The sequence below is a fragment of the Pseudorasbora parva genome, chromosome 4 (genome assembly GCF_024679245.1).
Source record: "Pseudorasbora parva isolate DD20220531a chromosome 4, ASM2467924v1, whole genome shotgun sequence".
NCBI lineage: Eukaryota > Metazoa > Chordata > Actinopteri > Cypriniformes > Gobionidae > Pseudorasbora > Pseudorasbora parva.
The window spans coordinates 41,973,648-41,988,855 of record NC_090175.1 but is presented as its reverse complement, the minus strand read 5'-3'; the positions used below and the strand labels follow the sequence as shown (position 1 = coordinate 41,988,855).

The window sequence follows — 15,208 nt, the reverse complement described above, 5'->3', positions numbered from 1 at the left end:
ATTTGATATTAGATCGATTTCATTTATTCCTACATGCACACTCACATAAAAGACAACTTTGTGGTTAGCACTTGCTGTTTATTGATTCAAAATAAAATCGCAGCATTTTGAGTTTAAAAGTATCAAACTGATAAGCACCTGGAACGTATGAAACCACTTTACATGAAAGAAATCAACAGGTATGTTTATGTGGTGGTCTGAGTCAGCTTACATCAGATGGCATTAGATGACATCTATGGATAGTCAACACTTGATGTTGGCAGTAAGGCAGTCATTTTCTAGTAAATCTTAGTGTCATCCGTTGCCAAAGTGAGATCTGAGCTGCTTTAACACAAGAGATCTGGTTGGTCACATATACTGTTCACTTATTTGCTAAAGAAGAAAAAAAATCTTCTGTTGGAATGTAAAACTTTCCAAACAGGCTCCCAGTGTCAACCTCACGGTTAACAGTTCTGAATGTATTATCAAAAATTTACAAACAAAATCACATTTAATAAATCAAACAATTGTAGGTCACTTAACATGGATGATGGAAAGAGAATGTGATGGAATCATGTAAACTTGGCAAACCACAGTAAGATTGTTAGGTCCATCTAATTTCCTTTAAAATGGTTTTTAGTGAAACGTTTCTAGATTTGAGTATTGCTGGTATTAAATTACAAAAGCTGGCATTTTGACTTCTGAGGTTATTAACAGTAACTAGATATTATCCTCTCTTCCAGCAATATGGAATCATGTCTGTCAATCAACTCAAATATATATATATATATATATATATATATATATATATATATATATATATATATATATATATATATATGATATAAACTATCTTTCTATTAATAGTAAGCACACTTTATTTGCATTAGTACATTCATAGTTCACCACTGTAGGTTAAAAAAAAAGAAAATACACAGATTTTCATATCCAATAACATTGTAGATTAGAAAACTGAGAGGTGAAAAAATGTAAATAAAAAAGGCATTTGTTATGCTCATGTGGCACCCGCTTTGATCTACCTAACGAGAAAACCTCCTTAGATTAAGACTTGATTAATATGTAAGCTTTAATAAAACTGGTTGTGTGTGGAAGGTTAAGACTAATAGCAGAATTAGTTATGAATATCTTTGTAATCCTGTATGATTACGTCTCTCACTCTGGTCGAGGAGTCAGGCTGTTTTTTTCAGGTTGGTAGAAGTGTTCCACGATGGCATCAACCAAGTTACCCAATTCAGTTTTCAACTGGCTAAGATCACTAGAGAAAAGAAACACAGAAAAGCTGTTTATACATTTATAGATTGAGCTATTCAAGTGGCATGTGCCACCAAATTATTTAGCAAGTGCCAAGACTATGATTATGCCTACAATACTGAGCTTACTATTCTTGCATAGGACAATGCGTATAATGTGCACATATGCCAAATTGTCTGGATGCATAGAATACAATGATGACCAACTAACCTTACAATATACCTTTATAAAATATGCTGCATGTGGCAACAAAATGTTTATCACATCAATGCCATACAAAAAATAAATAAAAAAAATATTAGCATACTCTAGTCTAATACATAATTACAATTATTAGTATTACTATAATGCAGTCATACTGAATAATAATAATATACTGTATAGAATGATAATTCTAACAATATGTTTATATAATACATAATTAATTATAATTATATTGTACTACTAAAGAATATAATTATATGTAATATATTATTATTATTATTGTTTTAATTAATTTATAAAAGTTAAAGAAATCAGCACAAAGTATTACTATCACAATACTATTCTATTGTAAAAAATACAATATTTAATAATATTTTTATTAAATTATAAATAATAATACATAATAATTATTTTATGATTGAAGGAATACATACTTATATGTAATATAATAATATTATTATTGTTTTTATTATTATTATCATTATTATTATTATTATTATAGTCATATTGGATAATAATAGTAGTATTATATGCTGTAGCTATATAGAATAATTATTCTAATAATATATCATAATAAATTATATACAATAATAAATTATATACAATAATACATTATTATTATTATTTTATAACTAAAATAATATATAATTATATATAATATATAAATGTTATTATTATCACATAATTATTCTAATATACCATATAATACATAATAATAATAATTAGATTATAACTAAAGTAAAAGGTTACTTTAGTTTACTTTACTTTATGCGCACACACAGACACACACACCATTTATAATTTCACAAAAATTTAACTGTGATATTGTATTGTAACGAAAAATAATAATATATAATTAAAATTAGGCCTATATAGTGTGAAATGTAAACATTCAAACACCTGTTTCCTGGTGCAGCACAGAGCTCAGTGTAATATTTGATTTTAGGCTCCGTGCCGCTGGTCCTTATTGTAGCCACGCCTCCATTAGCAAAAGTGAAGGTAATCATCTGACTGCTTTTACTAGTGGGCAGAACCTGTGAGTAATAGTAAGAGACACAAATATAAGATATAAGATAAGAAACATTTAAACAAGGTCAACTATCACAAGAATTCGAATCATTATGGGCTACGCACAGCCTTGTTGTCGGGCTGGTTGCTGTCATAGCCGGTCGTAAGGTCTCTCACTGCTGTGATGCCAAAGCCCCCACACTCTTTAGGGTACGAATTCTCCCCGTCGTAGTTCCGAAGACGCTCAAACATCCGCTTTATGGTGTCTTGGTTGTGACAAATATAGTAGGAATTCTTGCTAATGTGGTAACCATACCTGAAATCAGTGACAATAATGATTAACAAGAAGATACAAGACAATTTATTAGAGATGTCAATGCTAACGGTTTTGTTACATACTCCTCATAAATGGATTGGAGTTGATGGGACAGAGTTATACTTTTAGAAGCCAGGTAAGAGACGAACTCGCCAGAAATGGCAGCCGCACTCACACCATCTTTGTCCAAAACTGCTGGAGAACACATGTAACCTACAACAATGCAACCAAAGAAAGATGTTAAAGCTTTTGTGGTTTTGCACCACTGTGTATTTTAAAAATTTCAATTTCAATCTCATGTGGCTGATAGTTATTTTTATGTTTGTTTGAAACATATCCTATCTCTGGCTTGATGTTTGTGTTATATAGCAGAACATTTTACATCCAAAAAACTTAATAAAAGGAATAAAAGTCAATCTGAGTTGAAGTGTCTTACTCAAGGGCCTATGTGATTTCTGTTATAATTAAGTCACAGTTCTAGTGTCTTGAAATTGCGATACCAAGTTACTAAGCCAGAATGTTACCAACAGAACTTCACAAAAATGCACATTAATTTGCTAGATTTTAGCGACTCGCTGTGTGTGGAGGTGAGTGTACCAATAGCTTCTTCAAAGGCAAACAGAACAGTTTTTCCCTGGTCCATGAGCTCTCTGGCTCTGTTTCCCATCCATTTAAAACCGGTTAGAGTCTCCTGTATAAGAGACATGGAGAGAGTCAGGAAACAAAAATAAAAATAAAAGATCGAGAGGGAATGATACATTTTTCTCAAACATGATATTATACAAAGCAAAACTTTCTGATCAAAGATTTTCCATGATTTTATCAAGACTTTTCCAATTATTTCTGATGACTGGATAAGGATTTTAAAAAAGAGATCACGCTCACAAATTTGCAACTAAATTCATTTGATATCCAGTGTTCAAACAAATACTGTACAATGAAATTCCAGGACTTTTCAAGCACTACTTTTTGGTTTTCAAGGACTACATTCAAAGACCACACTTATCAAACAATATCTTTATTATTTTTTAAGGATTTAAAAAAAATAAAAATGTAAGGTATCCAAAAATTTATTTAACAATACATTTTAAATACAAAGTTTATCACGTCTATAATACTGTTCAATAAATAATATTTTATGTTGGTGTTTCTCAATACTTTGTATTGAGAAAAGGTCTGATGTCTGTTTATCAGATTGGCTGCAGTGTTCATTTTTGTGCAAAAAAAAAATGTATGTGTTATTTATTAATTTATTTTATTAAATGCTAATTTCATATATTTATATTTAAATAAGTCAAGCACCTCTTTGTAAATATGGCCATTTTCATGGGTTTTCCAGGAATTAAATATCAAAAAGTAAATTTTAAGTACTTCAAGCACCTTGTACAAACCCTGTAATTTAGCTAAATAGTTCATAATCATATAAAAACATTTACCCTAAAATTGTCCCGGAATTTAAACAATTCTAATATGACGTGCTGTCAGAAAATAATATTTCTTTCATGGGGTACGCTTCCAGGATGGCCCCAATAAGTCTTAATTCTTTAAATGTAGTTATATATGCATAATTTGAATTAAAACGTGAAAAGAACATTTTTTTATTATTATTTATTTTTATTACAACAGAAGTAGCAGAAGTACGCATCAGCTTAGTTAGGAGGGCCTTTGAAAATTGTCAGAGTTAAAAGATTGAGAATCACTGTGTTAAAGGAACCATGAAACCAAGGAATCATTCATTATATTACACATTATACATGTAAAAAGCAGAGATACCTCAAAGTGAAAGCCCTCTTTGACAGCGATGGCACGGAGGATTTTTGAGGAGACCGTGCTGGATAGCATGTAGACATCCTTAATGGAGGCTTTTCCCTCTCCTTTCTGCTGCTTCCAGCAATGAAAAATCCACCAGCCGAGCAAAGCACCCAGCTCATTGCCAGAGAATACCCTCCACTGCCCACTACAGAAAGAAATATTGCTGTTCATAAAATGACGAACTGGATGAAAAACAACGCAAAATGCCAAATAACACACACCTTTTCTGTTTCTCTGCAATAGCTAGTCGGTCAGCATCAGGGTCATTTGCCAGAATAACAGTCGCTCCCTCTTTATCCGCAAGTGCGAAGGACAGTGTCTACATAGACAAACAGATTACTGTCTATCTGGCATTACATGTAAGTCACTTTTCCATGTATGAGTGTCTGTCTGTCTGTCTGTCTGTGTGTGTGTGTGTGTGTGTGTGTGTGTGTGTGTGTGTGTGTGTGTGTGTGTGTGTGTGTGTGTGTGTGTGTGTGTGTGTGTGTGTGTGTGTGTGTGTGTGTGTGTGTGTGTGTGTGTGTGTCTGTGTGTGTGTGTGTCTGTGTGTGTCTGTGTGTGTCTGTGTGCGTGTGTGTGCGTGTGTGTGTCTGTGTGTGTGTCTGTGTGTGTCTGTGTGTGTGTGTGCGTGCGTTTGTACCAGGACTCCCTCTCCCTCCTCAGGGTTGGGGTATTTTACAGTTGGGAACTCTGGGTCAGGATCTTTCTGCTCTTCAACAGCATAGGGAGGTTGAAGATCAAAGGCCTTAAAAGCAGCCTGGACAAAAATATGTCCCACTCCATGAACTGATGTATGGACAATCTTCACCTCTGTATTCTTATTCAGCTCCCTGTGAGGACAGGAGATCAGTACAAAATCAGACTGATGAATTATTAGGGCTGGGTATTGGCATTAATGAAAAGGTCCTTTACATGCAATTTGCAAGCAATCACATCTTTAATCAAGTTGAGAAGTTCAAGTTCTGCTGAAACCCTCCACGTCTCCTAGCTCAACCCGTCTAGATCTGCTATGGGATTTTTGTCGGTATCTTGCTCACAGCAGCGTGTCTGTGTATCTATTGCATACTTGCTCTGAAAAAACTGTGTGGCAGATCTATTCTGCCAAGACCAAATATAACTGTATTTATGATTATGAATTAATCCCCTAATTTACTCACGGTCAAGCCATCCTAGGTGTATATGACATTCTTCTTTCAGACTTTATATAGAAATATCCTGGCTTTATTCAAGCATTATAATGGCAGTAAATAGCAGCCCAAAATGTGAAGCCCCAAAGTGTAATTATCCATTATAAAAGTAATCCACAAGGCTCCGGGGTTTTAAAAAAAGGCCTTCTAAAGCAAAGCAATGCGTTTGTGTAAGAAAAATGTCTATATTTAACACGTTTTAAACTAAAATATCTAGCTCCCACCATATGTCTTCCATATTCCAATTTTGTGCAGCCATTCACTGCCATTATAAAGCTTAGATTAGCCAGGATATTTTTTATATAACGTCTGAAAAAGAATGTCATATACACCTAGGATGGCTTGACCGTGGGTAAATTAGGGGATCATTTTATTTTAGGGTAATTCATAATCATAAATGCAGTTAACTTTATATATTCGTTGAGAAAAGCAAAGTTTATAATATTAATCTAAGAATTGGAGAAAATTAAGATCAGATGTTCAAATTCAATGAAATAAAATGAACTTTTTGCCCCAGTCCTAGTTTTGCAGACATGTCTTTGTGAGTGTACCTGTGAAAGCAGTGCTGCTGTATGGTTTGGCAGTATACTTTGTGTATGTCCTGGTATGGGTCATTGAGTAGGGAACTCTGAAGAGCTCCATCTGTGTCCCATGATTCAGGCCACGGCTCGAGGTTCTTTTCTATAGCTGCGGCAATGCCCTTATCATGGGGAGGAATGATCTGAGCTCCATTTGCCCAGTACACCTTAAACACACACACAGAGAGAGAGAGAGAGAGAGAGAGAGAGAGAGAGAGAGAGAGAGAGAGAGAGAGAGAGAGAGAGAGAGAGAGAGAGAGAGAGAGAGAGAGAGAGAGAGAGAGAGAGAGAGAGAGAGAGAGAGAGAGAGAGAGAGAGAGAGAGAGAGAGAGAGAGAGAGATGAAGAAATGGATCATAACTAAACTAGTAGATCATAACATAACTAAATAGTCTAACTAAACATGCTCAAAATATGTTTTTCCAAATCAAACACCTTATTTAGATGGAGGGATAGATGATACCTTGTATCCATTATCTTCTTTGGGATTGTGGGAGGCTGTTACCATGATACCAGCAGACAGTCCTAAATGTGACACTGTAAAAGGCTAAAAGAAGAAAAGAGGTGCTCATTTACACTACAGTTTAAAAGATTTATTAACGTCGTTGAAAGAGGTTTCTTATGCTCACCAAGCTAGCATTTATTTGATCAAAAATACATATTGTAAAATGTAGTTCATTCCTGTAATGGCAAAGCTGAATTTTCAGCATCATTGCTCCAGTCTTTAGTGTCACATGTCCTTCAGAAATCGTTCTCATTTGCTGATTTGGTGCTTAAGAAAATTCTTATCGAAGTTAAAAACAGTTGCTGCTTGATTACAATGATTTTAAAACAGTTAATGTAATTGTTTTTTTCTAATGATTTGTTATTTCTAGAGTAACACTAAATGTATCATGTCACTTTTAAAAGTAACACTAACAAGCAGTAACCTAAAAACTGTACATGTCCAAAAAAAAAAAAACAAAAAAGCAAAAAGCATGCTCTGAGCATGAAAGGCTCATGTGATCACGGTGCGGCAGACCTCTGACTGCCCCAAAATGTTGCACCCAGACTCATGATAAGCTGATGTTTGAGAATATGATATTTAGATTTGCTCATGACCACAAAAAGATGAAGAATATGGCAAATTACTATCCAGCATAACGGTTTCGCTCTTTAGTTATAAGAAATATGATGTACTTGATTTTTTTAAATCAGGGTTTTTGGACTAATACTCCATTTTACATAACAGTGACCAAAATGTTTTTGGGCAAGAGGACACCGAGTGAGAGAAAGCTGTTTGAGGGCTCAAAGTGAAAGGTTGAGAGAGTGATAAGAGAATGAGTAAGAGTGTGTCCGTGTACTCATGGGAACAGAAAAGTTGATGATTGGTGAAGAATCTTCATGAACCCTTCCAGTCTCTTGTGCAACATTCTCACAATGTTTTCACATGCAATTGTGTGCATCCGTTTTCTTTGTCATGCGTTTTGATTAGTTGTTTGTAGCTGGAAGTATCAGCTTTTCAACAAGATATTCAAACAGAAACACAAACTACAATTAACAACACTTCTAAATAATGAAAAAATTTGGACAAAGCTAGAGCGTTACTACTTCATATTTTGATTATGTTCCATAGCAGCATCTTGGATAAGCATGCAAATTAGTATGATAATCATTTAGTACCATGACATGTAAAGTAATAAATTCTTCATAAACAATTTTAATATTTTTTCCCTTTTTTACTGTGGTAAATGGTATTGGAATATGGTATTCAATATGCTATGCTGATTTTGTAAGACACATTTTCTGCTTATTATCCATGTTTAAAATAGCTTTGCCATTACAGTGATCACTGGAAAAAAATATTTTTTCTGTTTGTTCAAATCGCTAAATTAAAATGAGCTAAAGCAACACGATTGCTATACATTTTTTTACCCAAACTTAATTTTAATGTGTTCAATCCACTTAAATATAAGTCAAATTGAAGTCAAACTTAATCTGTTTGTGTTGTTTCACATGAATGATTTGTGTTGCATTAACTAAAACTGGGTGGGGCTTGTTAGTTCCCAGCATGCTTTGCATATGGCTAAATCAAGATCGAGTAAATGTTATTTTATATATATAAACGTTTTTTTATGTATTTTTGACCAAAATGAGTAAAGGAGGAGACTTGATTGTGTTTAATATTCAATCATGTTGAAATTGTTAGAACAATTTAAACTATTACAAGAGTGGAAGCATTTGCTTAGGCTGTGGACTGAAACAACCAATGTCAAAATGGCTTTGCTGAAGGAGGTTTTAATATTTAGCATCTAAGATGCCAAAAGTATATCAACTTGCTAGTGGAGCATTATATTTTAGTTGTGTAACATTAAAGTATATGACAATGATATGGATGAATGAATCTAAGAAATTGAATCCTGTCAGGGAACTGTATAAAATTCACTTTGAAACTACTTAATTGAGTCACTTAAATGTAGTCATTCCATGATGTTGAAATTACATGAACAAATTATGTTTGTTTAACCCAATTGATTCATGTGGGACAGATGTACACAATTAAATCATGTAAATCCAACGCACTTTTTATTCCAGAACAGCTAAGGGGCATTGTTGGCCACAATGCAGAGCTCCATGTTAATGAAAGGTATTAATTCATTTAAAAAAATGTTGGGGGGTGGGGTAGAGATTTACTGACCTCACTCATGTGTGCTAAGGCTTTAATGTATCATGGTCTACAACAGTGTCAGCGTAGAAGGTTGATACGTACCACGTATGGAGTGGGTGTGATGTCACTGAAGAGGTATACTGGGACCCCTCGGCTGATTAAAACAGAAGCAGCAAGGTGGGCAAATCTTTTACTGTTGCCTCCACTGAGGGGGTGAGCGCGAGCATCGAACCCAATCACCACCCCCCTTTGCTTCAGATCTGTAAAACACTGCTCCAGGTACACACAGAAACCCTACCAGAAGCAAAAAGAGAGAAATTATTTAATATCAATATTTATCCATTAACTTGATTTTGCTTTGCAGAATATTTGCCAGCGTTGTGAAACTGTAAAACGTTTTAGGTAAAAATCAGACAAATTTATTATTAAATTGGAATGTATACTGTAAAAGCACTTTATTCCACTGATAAAAATAGAAGTTTAAAGGGATAGTTCATCCAAAAATGAAAATGTTGTCATCATTTACTCACCCTCAAGTTGTTCCAAACCTGTATGAGCATACAAAAGAAGATATTTCGAAGAATGTTGGTAATCAGACAGTTGACAGTAGCCTACAGTAGGAAAATATACTATGGAAGTCAATGGCTACTGTTAACTGTCTAGTTACCAACATTTTTCAAAAGATCTTATTTTGTGTTCAATAGAAGAAAGAAACTCATACAACGATCAACATTGGGATGAACTATCCCTTTAAATCCTTTTTACACCAAGACCAGTACAAAAATTATGTGAAATAAACATTTTAATTTGCCTGAATGAACATTCATATGTCAACAATGTGACAGATTTCTTATGGAAAGCTAGAAGAGGTCCTCTTATATATTTTCCATCACACTGCAAAGAAAACTGGCCAACCAAAGAAATGCATGCCTTTGGTCACAATACATTAAACTACTACTTGGTTTCACTCACAGCAACAGAATAGGAAATTGAATAAAAAAATCGGAATGAATTTCTTCTCCATGACAAATGATATCAGAAACTGACAGTTGCGCAAAGCTGCCCTTCTGTACTGCTGTATTTCTGTTTTTCGTTCATGCTTTGGATAATATTATTTTGTAAATAAAGTGGTAAATTGTGTTTTTTGCACAAACAAAAGCATCCGCATTGCTTCATAAAATTAAGGTTAAACAACTGGAGTTGCATAAATTACTTTAATGGTGTCTTACTACCGTTTTGGGTCTTGAATGTGTAAGCTGCGTTAGATCTCTAACCGCTCGGATTGCTTCTGATTATGAAAGAAGGCCTTACAGATGTGGAACGAATTGAGGGTTAATAATGACAACTTTCCTTTTTGGGTGAACTAACCCTTTAAAGTCACAATGAAACTGAATAAAAGACAGATCTTTTCTTCCATATTGCAACATACATCCGAGTGTTAAAGGAGAACTCCGGGGAATTTTTAAGTTAATCTTGATCATTATACTTTTGTGAGTACAGTATATAAAAAAGAAAAACTAACTGGATTGGTGCTTGCAACACGGAGCTATTACAGTTAATGCCCAGAGCTCCCACTCAGCTAAAACGGCAGCTATGGGGGCATAAACGTAAAGGGTGTCTTTGTACCTCTTAACAGACACAAAATGCAAATAAAATGTCTGTTCAACATGAAAATAGGGCCCTTACATGACAACGAGATGTGTTTAGCCACTTAGCCATTGTTTAAATTCACCTAAATAGTGTTTTAGACAGCTAGCTGTAGTCTCGTGGTTAAGTCCCGTTAGAACTCAGCAGTAGCTGGAAAAAAAGGTTATTATTCAGTTAGGAGGAGCCTCGGTATACAAAGGTATAACGATCAAGAATAACTTTAAAATTCCCCAGAGTTTTTCTTTAAGGATTGTCGACTGTTGATTGGATCTTGAGATGGCTGTTGCTCTCAAAATTGGAGGTAAATGAGAGCTTGAAGAAGCAGGGTTTAATTGGAGTAAATGATTGGAGAAGTCCTCCATACATCACAAGAAAGAAGTCTGTCGTTTTTACTGGAAGGTCTAGTCATGACATTTTGATTCAACATAAGTTCAAAAACTTTAAATTAAAATTTTAAAAATACATGTTACACAACTTAAAGGAAGGTAGTTCCTCAGGACATGAGGACATTTTTCCATTGTAATGAACTAGCCTACTACTCAGTGCTGTTAACAGCCTAGATACAACCAAAAGCCTGAGTCTTATGTGTGGAACCAAGTGGCTTGAATCTTCTGATCTGATATCATAGCTTAGCTCCTCCTGTATAGTTTTACTAATTCCCAGTAACAATATAATAAGTGGGAAGATGACATGGGAAGCTTCTGTACAGTACGTCACCTGAGTGGTCTGTATAATAGTGAGATCATTCATGCAGGACACTCCAGGTCCCATGGCGGCTCTCAGTCCCGCTGTCCCAAACTCCATACGGGCCCCGAAACACCTCTGCAGCTCTGACATGGCTTTATCTGTTACCATAGACCGCACAGCAGCAGCCGTCTTTGGATTCTGTAAACACACACACAAAGATATATATATATATATATATATATATATATATATATATATATATATATTTTTTTTTTTAAATAATAAAAATTTTAAATAATGTGAACTCATACCAGTAAGACTGGGAATATGTACTGAGCAAGTAAATAGAAAAGCCAACTTTTCAAAAAGCTTATAAATCATACAGGATGAGTTTTTTGAGAAAGTAAAAATGCAGAATGTTTCCTGTGATGGGTAGGTGTGTGTGTGTGTGTGTGTGTGTGTGTGTGTGTGTGTGTGTGTGTGTGTGTGTGTGTGTGTGTGTGTGTGTGTGTGTGTGTGTGTGTGTGTGTGTGTGTGTGTGTGTGCCTCTCCTGTCCACCATGTGAGGTACAATACGCTTTCACGCTCACATGGTCTCACTTATTGTTTCAAAAGTGAGACCATGTGAGGATGCAAAGTGAAGGGCTGTGATCCATTCCTGACTGCAAAGACACTTATGATGATGACCTCTATGAGCAGCACACAGGCCAATACAATCAGTTTCGAGACTACACAGCCAACATCCTTCAATTAATCATACCTTACATAGGTTAAAAAAGCACTAGTACATTTTTTTGCATTGAAAAAGAGATTGCAATCTGAATATCCAATTTTATCTAATCAACAACCATACACTTCTGCGTAAAACAATTAACTACAATTCATGTGACCCAGTTAAGCACACAAATCCAATTACTGTAATGACATTAAACTGCATTTTACAGAACAGTCCATAGGCAACGATTTACATTTTATTTTTTATAAGGACAAATGAAAAGTATTTCCCTCACAATCAACGCATTAATATAATATGCGCACTTGCTTCACATTAGTTAAACATACATAATATTAGCGTAGTAGAGAATACTCTGACCTTTTCAGTGTAACCGAATAATCTAGAAAAAATTTAGCGCCTATTTGTCAGTTTCTTTGTTTTTGAAGCATAGTGCTCATTCTAAACTTTCAGTTCAGGCAGGTTTTGTGTGTACCAAATGAATCAGACACATTTGCAAAATTCAAAAACATTCCTGAAGAGAAATGACATATTAGATCTTTATTATCTCAAAATGTTTCTCTTGAGATTAAATGGAGGCTTATTCTTGAATCTCCTGAGAAATTGAGCCAAGGGATCTTGTGTGTCTTACTGTCAGAACAATCCATGAACTGCTCAGATTTGCAATCAAAAGAATGAGATTTAGAATTTAGAATAAGTATTAAATTAAAAATCTATACCACCATTTAAAGGTTTGGGGTCAATAAGATTTTTTTTAATAAGAAAAATAATTTTATTCAGCAAGGCTGCATTAAATAAATCAAGTGACAGTAAAGACATTTCAATTTTACAAAATATTTTTATATGGTATTTCCTCTTTTGTACTTTCTATTCATTAAAAAATGTATCATGGTTTTCTTGAGCACCAAATCATCATATTAGAATGATTTCTGAAGGATCATGTGACACTGAAGATGCAGACAATTCCACTTTATCATCACATAATAAATTACTTTTAAAATGAATTCAAGAATTTGGCTCAAATTCAGGCTTGGTGACCCTACGAGATTTTTAAAAATGTACCAAACTTTTGAACAGTAGTGTAATGTATATTAATTTTATAGCTGTCTATACTCTCATTCGTCCCTGCTGGAAAAAAAAAATGTCCTAAAAAAATTGAGGAGAAAACATTCTCCTAAAATGTATTTGGCTAAAATAAAACAGACGTCTGTTTTACTTTAGCCAAATTATTTTTAGGAGAAACGTGTTGTAGGCTACTTTAGGCCTAATAGAACCGTATTAATGGCATACCAATGAAACTGACTGAATCACAATTCAGATGCCAGCATGTTGAGTAATCCAGTTCGTAAGAGAAAGAGCACATTCTGTAAAAACTTAAGCATGTTTACTACTGAAAAGTGGCATACTTTCAGTTAGTGGATAACTACTTTCGTGGATCATCACATTATAAAGCAATGTCAGGATGATCCTCTTCCCTGTTTCGCAGAGTTAGGTAATAAGCCACTCAAGAGCAACCTGAAACAGGATATTGGCAACATACCACTGAACTTTAGTTTCGAAACTAAATATCTCACATATTTAAAGCTACATAAAGCTACACTGTAGCATGTATTTAGTCTTACCTTGTCATACTGTAACCACTGTGTGACAGCCTCGTCCAGGCGACTGTCTCCTGTGCTTTCCAGGCCGTTCTCCATGTTGATCTCCCTCGGAACTAAACTGTAATTCAAACAAGTAAGCGATTCTGCTTCTCTGCTCTATTACACGAGCATATGGATGCTGACTGTTGCTCTGAATGAATTTAAGAATAGCGCGACCAGTGAATGTTGCTGTTGGATTATAAATAACGTAGTATCCGTATTGCTGAGTGAATGAAACGAAGTGGGCGGGGATTTACCAAGGGGGCGGGACACGTGATACGCTCATGTCATTGCGTAACCGCTCATTGGTGGATCACTTGTGGTTATCAACCTTGTCCCCCAGATTCAGGAAAAACTTCAGTGACCTGTTACTTATTTGTAATTACTTGTAATTACCTTGTACAATGTAAATCTGTTGTGCATATTCCCCAACTTTTTTTTTGGTGTTACATGTTATTGTATGTTTTGTTGGAAAATTGACTTTTAATTTTTTTTATTTTATACTTGTAATAGGGTGACCAAACATCCTGTTTTCCCAGGACAGAAATTTTGGTTATGAATAGTATTTTGTAATATAACAGTTTTATATCTATACAATGGAGGCATACTTTAATGTATTGAAATTAAAAGGATTGAGTCAACTTTAAGTATTATTTGAGTATCAATCATATCTCATTGCCGTGCCGAGTGTCCTTTTCGGTAATCAAAATATGGTCATCCTAACTTGTAAGAACGATAATAATTAGTATTATTAGATACCTATAGGCTGCTTATTGAATGAGATCTTTGCAACTGCTCAGTTCAAGTGGCTTTAGTGGAGAAAAAAAAAATACCATACCATACCATTTACCAATTTACAATTTACCATATAAATGAAACATACAGAAGGCTATATGTGTAAAACATGCATTGGAAGTCAACGTAGAACCTCACTCATGTTATTGATCGAGTAGGTTACTTTCAACATAAGGATAAACTGTTTCTGTAGATATTATTTAACAGAGGGCTAACTGCTATTAGTGACACTAACACTGAAGTCTTTTCAATGTAATAAAAATCGAATGGCATATAAAATGTAAAACATTTATATGTCCAGACTAGGCTACTGTACAGTCAGCAGGTTACACTTAAAGGGTTAGTTCACCCAAAAATGAAATGTATGTCATTAATGACTCACCCTAATGTCGTTCCACACCCGTAAGACCTCCGTTCATCTTCAGAACACAGTTTAAGATATTTTATATTTAGCCCGAATATCAGCGGATTGATTCATGATTCGGATCACCAATGTCATGTGATTTCAGCAGTTTGACATGCAATCCAAATCATGAATCAGTACGCTTTATTTGAGGTTTGAAAAACAAAAACGGAAGAGAAGACAATGCTGAATAAAATTGTAGTTTTTGTTATTTTTGGACCAAAATGTATTTTCGATGCTTCAAGAGATTCTAATGAACTAACTGATGTCACATATGGACTACTTTGATGATGTTTTTATT

At 34.5% G+C, this 15,208-nt stretch overlaps 1 protein-coding gene across 1 annotated transcript; it reads right to left on the bottom strand.

Moving 5' to 3' along the window:
* Nucleotides 1-57: 57 nt before the first annotated feature.
* On the bottom strand, nt 58-13,960 carry pgm2 (phosphoglucomutase 2). Its single transcript, XM_067441845.1, has 13 exons — nt 13,692-13,960; nt 11,367-11,534; nt 9,105-9,296; nt 6,819-6,902; nt 6,330-6,523; nt 5,232-5,421; nt 4,813-4,910; nt 4,553-4,736; nt 3,377-3,470; nt 2,863-2,992; nt 2,590-2,779; nt 2,356-2,489; nt 58-1,255 (listed from the first exon to the last, which is right to left on the bottom strand). The coding sequence occupies exons 1-13, from the start codon at nt 13,764-13,766 to the stop codon at nt 1,153-1,155; spliced, it is 1,836 nt and encodes a 611-aa protein (XP_067297946.1). The 5' UTR covers nt 13,767-13,960; the 3' UTR covers nt 58-1,152.
* Nucleotides 13,961-15,208: the final 1,248 nt, after the last annotated feature.

Coding starts and splice junctions, on each gene's coding strand:
- pgm2 (XM_067441845.1), bottom strand. CDS start 13,766: ATGGAGAACGGCCTGGAAAGCACAGGAGACAGTCGCCTGGACGAGGCT. Junction 4,911..5,231: donor AGGAGGGAGAGGGAGTCCTG/GTACAAACGCAC, acceptor TTGTCTATGTAG/ACACTGTCCTTCGCACTTGC. Junction 2,780..2,862: donor CTCCAATCCATTTATGAGGA/GTATGTAACAAA, acceptor CACTGATTTCAG/GTATGGTTACCACATTAGCA.